Below are 13407 nucleotides of genomic sequence, written 5' to 3'. Positions count from 1 at the left end.
TGATAAAGGACTTACCGTTTGATTGGCAACTTTCAGCTAAAGGAAAAGAAAAGAAAATAGGATTTCAGTGGTTATTGTACACAATATATAATTCTCCAAAAAGTGTGACAGGCCGAGTGTTTCAAGTCTTTATACAACTACAAATTACAGATAATCTTTAAATTAACTATGTCAGCACTTAGATGTTCGGCAAATGGCAAAGATTTCAGTCTTTAAATTATGTTATGCATAAAATAAACAGGTTAACAGCTCCATTAAAATAGTGGACAAAGGAATTCATACAAAGAAGTAAAGCACTCATTTTCTAATATTTGAGCAAGATAATTTACGCTTTAGCAGTTATGAATTCATGCAGGTACATGGGCTAAACTTTTACTAATGCAATGGCATCAGTGTAAATATATTTTGGCTCCCATCACTTGAGGAAACAGAGAGTATGCACCAGCCACTGTTAAAGGTATCTCACCTAGTCAGAGCTGTTGGCACATTGAGAACTGGGCATCACAGCTGTGCAGACAGAATAACCTGTTTATTTTATGCATAAACATAATTTAAAGATCATTCATGTTCAGTACTTTGTGGGGGAAATATTGATGGTTACTGTAAGTTAAGGTGACAGTAAGTGGTAAAGGTAAAATCAAATGCTTTTGTAGCTGCTAAAGCACATTACTCTTAAAATAAATTCTAATTTACCAGAGGAAAAGAAACTTTTTAAATGGGATTTGAATTTTAACAGCTAGTTAATATGGTTTACAAAAAGAAAAAATGTCATGTACAAAACTGATCTCCAGAAGTAGCTATGGCTTTTAAGCACTAAATAGTATTTACAAAATGTGCTGTAAATACCCGGGGCGGGACTTTCCTCCAGTGTGCGTTCGCCGCTGGAGGAGAGTCAGAGCAGGACTTTCGTCCACCACACTGACCCTACCATCACTAACCTATTTTCCTGGGTCAGAGCTTGTTGATTATGCAGGGTGAGCTGGTGGCAAGATAACTACCATACAAAGAGCGCCTGCCGCTGCTGCTGAGGAAAGTTCAGTGGTGCTGCAGCGGGCATCCCACTGTAGCACTTCAAGGAGGCGAGGTCTGCTCTAAAAGGGGCAGAAGCACCCCGAGAAATTTTTAATTTTTTTGCAATTTTTCGGAAAGGGCTCCGGATGAGCATGACTGGAGTAAAAGACCCAAGGAGAGGGTGAGGTACCCACTCCAAGGCCCTCTCCCTCCAACAATGACCATAGTGGGAATCCCATCACTGCCCCAGGGTGTACCACCACTCCATCTACTGGCAGCCCCTGGAGCAGGTGGTGGCAACAGCAGTAATGATGGAAATTGTTTGGGTTACCAAACCCAGTCCCCCTCTGTCATTTACATCTGGCGGAGCAGACATGGGACCACCAGCCAAATCTCGGGGGCGGGTGGAGGATTCAGCCCCTACTAACAGCAATAGTATATTTCATCCACTCTTATCTGAGCAGAAGGCGATTAAATTTTAGAGAGGACATTTAACAAGACAGTGCAATGAGAAGGAGGGCAGAATGTAGTTAATTAAGTCAGGACTGAAATTATAGCTTGAAAAGATCCAACTTAAATGAGAAGTGATCTCATCAGTTGATCTTTAGAGGGTTCGTTAATATTAAGAACTGTATTTGTACTGCATTACAATATCCGTGTACATCTTTGTTTATATGTTTCATCGTAGTAATAAATTAAATAAGAATGTGGCTGATGGCAATTACATTTCACTTACATGTGTGAAATTGTGCATAAGACCACTTTTAATATATCTCACTAATAAATCAGATGCTTGTGCAATTTTGAGAACTTTTAAAAGTAGGTCTGGTCTTGAAACTGCTGTATCATATGTTTGCTAAATGTAGGTAGACATCCTATATAAATTACTACAGTGCTTAAACTCTGCCACAGCATGAGAAGCTACAGCGGCATTATGCAGGCCTCACTATCATTTGACAATTGTTAATTTATTGCATGGTTATGTCCAGCAGTTGGTCAATTCTTCCATGTAGAGGTGATTTGCTATGCAGTATACAAAGTTCATAGTTACAGCCGGCTGAAAATCTATTGAGAACAGTAAAGAAAAAACTGACAGTAAATCTATTTTAAGGTTTTTAAAAAGTGAACGATTCCTTAGCAACTTATTTCAGGCCAGTTCAGACTGGTCAAACTCAGACACCTTCATAATAAAAAGAAGCCATCAACGGACATCAGCTGGGGAATCTACAAAGTTCCATAACAAAGATAGTTGAAGAGAGGATAGAAATGTAAAGGAGAAATAAAAGCTCCGATTTTAATAGCAGAACGGGAATGGAGCGCATGATTGGCGCAGCGAACTGCGAACCCGGGGAGTTCAGGGACGTGGAGGCCCAGCCGATCTTAACGGCCAGGCCCCATTTCTCCCGAAGTCCCGCCCGAGTCCGGCCAGATCCACTATGTGTCCAACGGGCAGGAGCGGGAGTTCGGCGGTAGGAGGCCGCAGCCAGGGACCCGTGAGAACGGTCTCTGGCTGTCAGTTGAGGGTAGGGACGCTGGAGGCGATCGGAAGGAGGCGGTTTTAGCCACGATCAGGATGGGGAGAGGGGTCGTAGCCACGATCAGGGGGTGCTTTCTGGCCATGACCGGGGGAGGGGGAGAGTCCGGGGGGAGGGGGAGAGTCCGGGGGGAGGGAGGCCCACGGTTTCCTTGTGAGACCTGGAGGAGCATTCCAGCTCATCCTCACCCATAAGGAAACCGAAAATTAAAATTTTCAAACTTACCTTGTTCTTCTGGCCCACGATCCAGCTCCCAACAGGTCTGATGGGGAAGCCATCACTGCTCCCCCTCGCAGACCTCTGACTAATGTTATCGGGACTCTATCTGCATATTTAAAGATGGACCCTGTTTCCTTACTGCGGATGTCCCGCTCACCTGCTCAGAACAGCAGATTAGCATTGGGACATGGCGGGAAGGCAGCGTGATCAGAAGTGGTAAGTAACTGGCCAAATTTTAACTCCCCCCCCCCCCAACCCAGTTTCCTCTAGGCGCGGGGAGTTAAAATCGGGGCCAAAGAATCATACAAAAACAGCTGTAGAATCTAACTTTTATAAGAGGATTAAATTGGAATGATAATGATTTTCAGAAGGAATAAGACGTTGCAGTAGAGCAAATGCAGAATGGAGACATTCAGGTTTATGCAAAAGCACACACCAATGATGGCTGAATTACAAATTAAAGGGAATTTTCAGAAAGACTTGCAAGAGAACTAAAAGTTGCCTGAGGCTGCAATACTTAGCCAGCTGTGCTGCAGTGATCTCGAACAGGTATCCACCACAATATGACAGTGCACAATTCAATACCCAAAATGAGCAGGAGCAAGTATGTAAAGCAAATGAAGTGGTTGCATTTGGGAATTAAATGGTTCATGAGGTGGAAGGACAGCAAGTTGTGATAACATCAATATAACTGTGTATAGTTATTCAGGAAAAAGGGTAAGGGATACAACAACAAGAGATGATAAAGCAATGGGGGAGGAAAGAGAAATAAGCCAGTAATAAACTGTGAGGGACAATCTGTATGATGGAAAGAAGTACAGCAGAAATATAAAGACTTGCTGGCTAAGTTTAAGACAAAGGATAACATAGTGAAGGGATAGGATTTGCTTTGTGTTACCTGGTATGAAAAGAATAAGCAGGATAACTAACTTTATTGAGCAGGGGGGAATTGCCCTTCTGGGTGACTGAGGAGCTTTCTCAGGTAGAAAAAAAACTTATAGAAAAGATGGCCTGCATATAATAAGATGAGAAACCATGTTACTGGCATAAAACATAGAAACAAATATTGGAATTAATTTCAACTAGAAAGGAAATTAAAAACAGTGAATGCTGTAAAACTGAAATAAAAGCAGAAATTGTTTTAAACACTCAGCAGGTTAGTCAGCATCTGGAAACGAAAAGACAAGTTTATAATGTTGCAGGTGAAAACCTTCCAGCAGATCTGAAAAAGCAACAACTTGCACATATATAAGTCCTTCAACATAGCTTCCCAATGAAGGCAGGTAAAGCTAATGAGTACAGGAATGAGGCAGCTAAAGCTGCAAAGAGTTGCAAGAGGCTGTATGTATGCAGTTGTCATCTCAGTCAGGCTGTGAAAGGATATTAGGAAATCAAAAGTTGAGTAAAATAGCTCAGAAATGGAAGAGAATACGCTGGAATGAGAATGGGAGAAACCAGACCAACAGTACTTAGCATTTCTGGAGTTGTGGCCTTTGTCTGCTTTTTTTACTCCCCTGTTTGTTTCAATCAATTCTTTAAAGCATTCACCTGCTTTTCTTTTTCAGTTCTGATGAACAGTTCTTATCTGAAATGTTAACCTGTCTTTTTTTTTAAGATGCTGATGAACTTACTGTGTTTTCCCAGTATTGGTTTTTGTTTTTATCTTTAATTTAAACTAAATTAGAATACAAAATTAGCAAATGTTTTGGATGATTTAGGAGATAATGGGATATATTTTCCTCCATTTGCTATTGTTAGTGAAAAGGTCAGGAGTTTCTCCACTTTAAACTTCACAAACAGAGAAAAATGTGCTCTAGTGTACCTCAGGGTAAGGAAAACAATACAAATATAACAGTTTGAATAAGAATATGAATATATTGAAGGCTACGGTGAAATGTTTTTATATTAATACAAGGAATAGTAGGAATAAAGTTTTGGAGTTACAGAAGGAGAATTGGCTTGTGAAAATATTGTAATTATTGCCACTACAAAACCAATGCTGTGAGCAGAAGATGGGCAAGAGGTGAAGTTTCAAAAAAATAAATCTGTTGATATAGTGGAGGAGTGACATTATTGGTAAAAGATGATAATAACAGCTATTGAACAGGTGGATATAAGAAAAGGAGAAATGACAGAAGAAACATGAGTAGGAATTAGTATGAGAAAGCATGAGCGGTTTTGGGATCACATGCCCCAGAATATGGTGATCCAAGATGCAATGCTGGACAGTTTAGGACACAGGGATAGTGTAGAAAGAGAGAAGTGGATGACCATGTGCAGAAGCAGCAGAGGGGAGACAGGACTCACAGGTCCAGAGAATCCCTGAGTTACTGGAACTGTCTAATAGATACATAGTGTTAGATAAGTATGACGTTGACAGTGACAGTGACAGTGACACACAGAGAAGGGTGGTCCTCAGCATCATTGCAGCACTGTGGAGCAAAGGTCTACTCAAGGGGGTGAGAGGCAGCTAGACTGTAACAACAGGAGAGTGGTAGTAGTGGTAGATTCTGTAGTCAAGGGTATAGGCAGCATTTTTATAGTCATAGCAGGGAGTCCCAAATGGTATGTTAGCTCCTGGTGCCAGAGTGAAGGACATCATTGGACAGGTGGAAAACATCTAAGAAGGGAAGGAGAGCAGCCAAAAGTCATGGTCCATGTGAAACCGATACATAGATAGAAGTATGCTTGAGGTCTTCCGCAAAGAATTAGACACTAAACTGAATAACAAGTCCTCAAGGATGATAATCTCTGGATAGCTTCCTGTGACACTTCCTGAACAGGTTATGGAAAATAAGAATAGGAAGATCAATGTATGGCTGTAGGGATGGTGCAGGAGGGAATTGTTAACATTCTTGGGGCGTTGAAGTGAGTTCTAGAACAAAGGACGGCTATACTAAAGGGATGGGCTTCACCTGTATCAAAGTGGCCTCAACGCCCTTGGGAGAGGGTAATTGGGGAGGCTTTAAATTAATATGGCAGGGGGTAGGAAAATCTAGGTTCGATACTAAAGAGGGAAAGCAGGATTAATAAAGATAGCATACGTCTTAGTCAAAATAAACAGTGAGAAAATATTATCAATGGAGAAATAGAAAGAAAGAGGCTATAAGGTAGTGACAGATTAAAACATTGTTGTAGAAGGGGCAAAGGATATCAAAACAATTACATGATAAAATCAGAAAAAGGAATAAGGGTCAACATTCCAAAAACCTGAAATCAGGATTGAGTGGTATGTATGCACAAAACATTCAAAATAAAACTGGAGAATTAGAAGCATTAATATCCACAAAGGGATATGATGTAGTAGCTGTAATGGAGGCATCTCTTAGATTTGGACAGGACTGGGAACTTAATATTCCTGGTTCTAACATTTTCACAAGGGAAAAAAAAGAGCGGTGGAGTGGCAGTGTTAGTGAAGGATTTTATTGCAGCACTAGAACGTAAGGATATCCTAGGGGTTTGTATTAAGACAGAATCCACATGGATAGAATTAAGAAATAGGAAGGGAAAGGTACAATTCTTGGTGTGCATTACAGGCCACCAAAAAATAGAGATGTGACCTTTTGAAGAGAATATGTAAGAACAACAGGACAATGATACTGGGTGATTTTAATGATTCCAAGATAGGCTGCATTAACAGTAATACATGTGGTCAAAGTGGGGAACACTTTTAGAACTGCTTCCTAGATCGGTATCTTTCTAGTCCAACAAGGAAAGAAGTATTGTTTAATTAATTTCTGAGAAATAATGTCAGGCAAATAACTGATATGAGGATAGGGGAACAATTGGAAAATAATGACCAATGTAAGAATAAAAAGGGATACTGAAGACACAAAGATAAGAGTGCTGGATTGGAAAAAGGCAAAGTTCAGTGAGATAAGAAGGGATCTGGCCTAAATTAACTTGACAGGAAAGTTTGCGAACTGGTTGATGGATCAGCAGTGGGAAATCTTCAAATACGAGATATAGAGTTCAAAATAAATATATTCCTAGAAATTAAAAAGGCGATGCATCAAAGAATAAACTTCCATGCATAAAGAAAGAGATTAAAATAAGACAAACTTTAAAGGGAGGCATATGATAAAATTAGGGCTAACAACATTTTTAAAAATCAGGAGGAATATAGAAAGTGTAGTGGGGAGGTGAAAAGAGAGATTAGAAGGGCTAGATGGAAATATGAAAATAGACCAGCAGATAATATAAAAGGAAATATTCAGGTATATTATAAGCATATAAAATTATAAAACATAAAAGAATAGTTAAAAAGTGTGAAACTGCTCAGGGATGAAAAACGAGTCTAATGGAGGATGAAGCTTTGGCAGAAATATTAAATTAATATTTTGCATCGGTTTTTACAAATGAATGTTGGAAGTGAGAATGTAAGTATTCTAGAAGTGGATATGGAACAATTGTTAGAGGATATCTGTAGGAAAGGAATTAGTTCTAAAAATGAAATTAGGAAAACTCAAGGTGGATGACATGCACCCTAGGCTGTTGAGAAAAGGCAGAGAGGAGATAGCACAGGCTTTATCTACAATTGTTCATTCCTCCTTAAATATCCAAGCTGTGCTATGAACTGCAGAGTAACCAATGTAACACTTTTGTTCATGGAGGAAAGAAGGATAAATCAAGTGACTATGGACCAGTTTATTATCAGTGTGGGAAAACTCTTAGAATTCATAATTTGAGATCAAATTAGTGGTCATTTAGAAATGCAAAGGTTAATGAAGGACAGCCAGCATGGATTTGTTAAAGGCAAGTCAAGTTTAACAAGTTTAATAGAGTTTCTTGAAGAGATGACTGATTGGATAGATAAAAGGAATGCAGTAGACGTAGCATGTATGGATTGTCAGAAGGCAATCGAGTAACAAGAAAATTCAGATATATGGTATAAGAGGAAATGTAGCAGTATTAATATAACTCCCTCGCCAGAAGAAATAGTATTTCCCTATTCATTCTAAAGTTGGTTGATGGACTGGAAACAGAGTTAGGGTAAATGGGTGTTGTTTGGATTGCAGAAGGGTTGGAAGGGTTCAGTGCTGAGACCACTTTGTTCTTAATATACAAAGAAAAGATTAATCAGACTTGGGTATTGAGAGCATAATTCTGCAGATTGCTGCTGAGACAAGAATAGGGGAGTTTGGTAATCAGTAAGGAAGACTATAAAAGACTTCAAGAAGACAGACAGGTTAGCAGAATGGGGCAGACAGGTAAAAGATGTAATTTAATGTGAACAAGTGTCAGGTAATACATGTTGTGAGAACTACAAGGGATGGCAGTATACATTCAATTGAAAGACGCTAAAGGAGTGGGTGAATAGAGATTTAAAGATATAATTTCTTGAATGTGCAGATCAATAAAGTCATGGAAAGGCCAACAGCATTTTAGGTTTTATAAAATGGATCATAGAGTACAAGAGTAAAGAAGTAATGATAAATTTATATCAAATATTGGTTAGGTCACAGTGAGAATACTGTGCGTAATTTTGAGTGCCTCATTATAGAAAGGGCATTGAAGCCATAGGGAACATGTAGTACAGATACCCCAGGATGATGCCAGGGATGGAAAATTATAGTTGTGAGGAGAGACTTGAGACACTGGGACTATTTCCATGACACTAAGCTAAGCTGAGATATAATAGAGGTTTTTAAAATTTGAAGGGTTTTGATAGAATGAATAGGGAAATACTATTTCTTCTGGCTAGGGAGTGAGTGATGAGAGGTCATTAATTTAAAACTGTCACTAAGAGAATGAGTGAGGTTAGGAGAAATGTCTGTACGTAGTGTGTTGTTGCAGCATGAGTGGTTTTCCATAGGGAGTGATTGAGGCAGTGACCTTTGTATCTTTTAAGGGGTAATTGGATGAATATTTGAAGCAGATGAAGATACAAGGCTGTGAGGAAAGAGTGGGCAGTGAAATTAGTTTTGGATTGCTCTAGCAAACAGGTGTGACGAGCCAGGTGATGTTCATCTGTGCTGTAAACTTCTATGGTTCTATGAAATAATTCTATTGTAAATAGCTGAGATTAAATGCTACATAAATCCCTAGTCCCCTATCATTAAAGGCATCAGGCTACCAAACCAGCAGTGTATGGATTTGTATATCTAATAGACATTGGCATTAGGATTCATGCAATGTAATTCTTACAGTCCAATTCTAAATAAAAGTACAAATAACAGTATGAATTATAAGTAAGTCTGTTCAGTGTCCTACTTACCACTTCACGGAGTGTATTGTTTGTGAGATTGGGATCCGTTATGCTGTGGACAAATCGTGAAGATGGAATGCTTGCCACAGCTGACAGTTCTTTAGTAATGTGTGACGGCCCGATAGAAAACAGAAAAATGCCATACTCCTTAGCATGGGCTGCGACATCTAGAATGTTTGGGTTGCGGGGATGATTCACCCCATCTGTCATTAAAATGGCTATCTTCACACTGTTCTGCTTTGCCTCAGTCTGGAAGAGCTGAGTGGCATTTCCTATGGCATAGGAAGTGTATGTGCCATGGCCTATGTAATCCATGAATTGTACACGACTCTTGAATAGATCGAGCCCTTGCCAGTCTCGGAAAGTGTGGTCCATTTTGACAGAACTACTATACTGTAGAACAGCCATTCTCCAGACTAGCTCCTGTTTTTCTGTCTGCTCAGACTGCAAAGCTCTTTCAGTGAATTCAATTGCAAATTGCTTCTCTTTATCAAACAAGAAGTTTTTGGCACTTTCGGAGCTGTCCAAGATGAAAGCAACTTCTATGATGCAGTTGGGATCTGATAACAACAACATTTTTCTCATAAATGCATGTCATCATTTGTCCTTTCACCTGACTATTAGAATTAAAAATGTTATTGAATAAAATTTACCATCTGATTTTTTTCAGAATATACAATTGTTTAAGTGCCTCTGCTGTCGTTTTGGTCAGATTCCTACTTGCTCAATAGTTTAAAACTCATTTTTGTCCTATGGAAGTCCAGGTCACCAGGTTTGTACATTTTTACCGAACGGGGATTGAAAGAGTGATGTAATAAATATAAATACTGTGGTTGGGGGCTATGTTCTGACACATTATAAAAACATTGCACTATTATTTTGATGTAGTTATGATCGGAAGCATTCAAAACATAAATTGAATGTTTGCATCAAGTCAGTGAAATCAGAGTAGTTTTGTTATTTCATGTTACAACTTGATATTTAATCTCCATGAAAAAGAATCTCCAATTGAGGATGTCAATTGAGGATGGCATAGAAATCACAAGCTGTGGCAAAGACCAAAAATAAGATCGTAAGAATGTTATTTGGTGTCTCATAGGTCCTAACCTGAAACCAATTTGGTTTTCTGGTTCAGTCAGTTATGCAGAATGTAATGCTACCTCAGTTGAGTAGCTTTCACATCTTTTGGACCTTTTTCAAATATCCTGCCAGCTTTCACAATGTCATTTTACAATCAATTTTCAGAAAACAGCTACTATATTCAAACCACAGTCATCCCTTTTCTCAGCCTCCCAGTTTTCCCTCTCCTTGCTTATCAGCCATCTCTGGGCTATATAACTGCCCATGGAAAATGGAATTTCCAATCAGAATGGACTTATAGAAAATTAACCTGCACCCAGTTTTTGGCTACGCTGCAACATTGCTCACGACAATCAATTAGCAGTTTTTTCAATTCCCAGCTTTTGTTTTTTTATCCATTCCATTTGATTATCTGTCCAGATTCATATACACTTGCTGTTATAACCTAGAAATTACTGCGTATAATATTAGCATACAAATGCTTAACACATTTGTATGACATTACTCTGTCAACCATTTTGACAGAGGTAATTTAACATCTCAGATAAAATAGAAGACAAAATAGTGTAATTAAAGTACTTTAAGCATTCTTAAGCTAATGTAACATAAAGTCCCCTCAGGCTACATTAGTATAGCCCGCTTCAATGATTCCTGGCTAGTAGATTGAAAAGTATATGCTGACCAGTAAAAAAAATCTGTGGATATTGCTAGTCCTCCACTTATATTTCAAACTACACAAGCAAGAAGGCCACTGGTATGTTGGATACTCTATCAAAAATTTCACTTCACCATTTTAGTCTTCAGTGGTCTAATTTATGGACACCTATGATAAACAGTCCGGTGTACTGAATCATAAATCCTATAATTGAGGATAGATATTTCAAGTCTTTGGAATGAGCTAAATATATACCAAATTAACTATTTCAGGTGAACCACATCAAGCTCCTTTTAGTACTATTCCGAAACAAGAGGCAATCTATTTATAGATGGATAGGGCTGAACAGAAGTTCTGTCTATTATTTTGTTAAGAAAGAATACCAAAGGGGTTGACTGGACTTTTTGCACCAGATCTAAAGTCCCGATGGAGATTTATGCTTCTGAACAGCATAGGTTACCATATCCAAATGTGTTTGATTACTTTGGTGACTTTTTGTTCATATTTGATTTTACTTTTCCCACGCTAAGGTGTTCACTTTATCTCTTTCCTCCTTATTGTAAAGTGCTCTTCCTATACTTGAGGAGCAATATATAAATACAGGCTACTTGTTACATCAATTGTTGATATTATCTGTGGGGTCCTGGAATATACTGAGAGGAAAGTGCCCATCTAGTTTACACTTGTGGATCCATAAGGGAGTGTAAGTGACGTGTCCACAAATTCATACCGGTAGGGGAGTACCGCTATCCACTGCAGGGTTTGCTTTTGCTGGCTGTGCACCACATTCATTGGTTATACCCGTGGCTCCGTGTTTTAGTTAATATATGGTGTGTAAAACAGCAATAACACTCTTTCAAAATTGTGGTTTTAAAACACAAGTTTCATCACATCTGTAGGATTACATTGAACTAATAATTCCCACAAAATGAATCAAAGAAACTTTAATCCTTCCTTCTGGTCTCCTGACCATTTTATGTATTTTTAAAATTATTTTAATGTTTCAGGCTGTCATTTTAGACAGAAACTGCAGTGACAGCTGTAAATTCCCTTCCCACCAAACCTCTTGTTTCAGTGCAGCCCTTTCACTCGTCTTACCTCCACCAGTAATTGGTTAGCAGACCTGGCCTATAACGATCCACTGAATAACACAAAGTTTTTTTTAAAGATTCGGAGTAATTAACTTAACAGATGTGTGTCAACTATCCGTAGATTCAAGTTGATCTCTAATTTTAATCCGGTGATTTTTTTGATTGACTTTTTTTGCACTCTAGATTAATAAAGAACTCATAACACGTTTTGCTTATTAGAAATAATGTGTATTTATATATCGCCTCTCACGAGCCGAGGACGTCCCAAAGCATTTCAGAGTCAATTAAATGCTTTTGAAATGTAGGCACTGTTCTAATGTAAGAATCGCATACAATCCCAACTTCTCCTAACTGTTGTTCTAGGTGGAAACCCCGTTAATAATATCACAACTTTAATTTAGCAAACAAAAGAATAGAGAAAACACTCTCAAACCAACAAGAAAAAAAATACAAACTTGGGCAATGTTGCCATACCCGCAGCCTGGTCCAGTTGTTGGATAATTGACCCGGGTGGTTTTCTTCCCTTCTTTCTACCAACGTTACGGCTCCGACTTTCAGTTGTTGCCACAGCCACAAATACGAGAAGCAAAGCGATCACTCTCACCAATTCAGCTGCCATCTTCTCAGCCCCGTCACCTATCACCCCTCAAACAGAAAACCATGAGCACAATTGTGTCAAAAATTCCACCTCACACTCCGACCTGCAATACTTGACTCTAGCTGCGTCCCTTCGAACCGCGCAAAGGTAATGTCTTGGCATAAATATTAGTCAAAGCGATTAAGCTTCATTACTTGTACTACTGAGCAAGTGACATCCAATAGCGATGACCTCTTCTATCTCTAGCTACTAACCGTGACTTTCACTAAAAAAAAGTTGTTACATCAGCTAGTAATACTTTAATTCATGATTACAGAAAACAAGGAATCCAAATGGTCATAATAAACAACTTGCATCTTCTGTTAGATCAGAAATGACAATTATAACTATCGGTTGCTTTCCATGTAATGACAAAATAAGTCAGTGACAACGTATAAAATTGATGTTTATTATGCTACAAATCTTCGTTTTATACAGTTTTTAATCAAAGTAGGTGGTGGAAAACAAACTTACACGAGAGGATATTCTAATAATAATGTTTTTGAAACAAAAATTTGAAAATCAGAAGTGCATATGAAGACCGTCTTACCCTGATTGAGAACCCAAAGAGAAGTTCCGCGTCCTTTTCTAGGTGTATAGCTCCATTCCAGAGCCTCCCGCAGTAGTGAGCGCTCTGAGAGAACTCGAGCCGAGACGCCCTAAGCGTTCAACAAAAATTAAACCTCGTCATGAATATTAAGAACGACCACAAGGCGGAGGGAGGGAAATATTTTTAAAAGCCTTATCTTTCTTAAGTGACCATGCACATCACCAAATAATAGATTTGGAATTGTACTAATATATGTTAGGTTTATGGTTAGTTATCTGTATCAAGTGAGTATTTAAATATTATTTCGGAATATACTTTTGGTACTATATTCTGTTAGCATGAAAAAATACAGGGTCTGAGCAGATAGGATATTTATTCAACTAGTGGAATAATATAATTGGCGATTGGTTTCGAATCGCAC

The 13407-nt window shown here is 38.6% G+C and overlaps 1 protein-coding gene across 1 annotated transcript in view; it reads right to left on the bottom strand.

Annotated features, from left to right (window-relative positions):
• The window catches only part of LOC137341166 (collagen alpha-1(XXVIII) chain-like), a 234564-nt gene extending 221496 nt beyond the window's left edge, over positions 1-13068 (bottom strand). The window contains exons 1-4 of the mRNA XM_068004159.1: positions 12987-13068; positions 12274-12435; positions 8983-9533; positions 16-36 (exon numbers count right to left, since the gene is read on the bottom strand). Of these exons, the coding sequence (XP_067860260.1) occupies positions 16-36; positions 8983-9533; positions 12274-12418 (717 nt within the window). The 5' untranslated portion in view covers positions 12419-12435; positions 12987-13068. The remainder of the gene's footprint in view (positions 1-15; positions 37-8982; positions 9534-12273; positions 12436-12986) is intronic.
• Between the last annotated feature and the right edge of the window lie 339 nt (positions 13069-13407).

Source organism: Heptranchias perlo, chromosome 2 (genome assembly GCF_035084215.1).
Source record: "Heptranchias perlo isolate sHepPer1 chromosome 2, sHepPer1.hap1, whole genome shotgun sequence".
Classification (NCBI taxonomy): domain Eukaryota; kingdom Metazoa; phylum Chordata; class Chondrichthyes; order Hexanchiformes; family Hexanchidae; genus Heptranchias; species Heptranchias perlo.
Note: the sequence above shows the minus strand (reverse complement) of the source record. Positions and strands in the feature narration are given on the sequence as shown.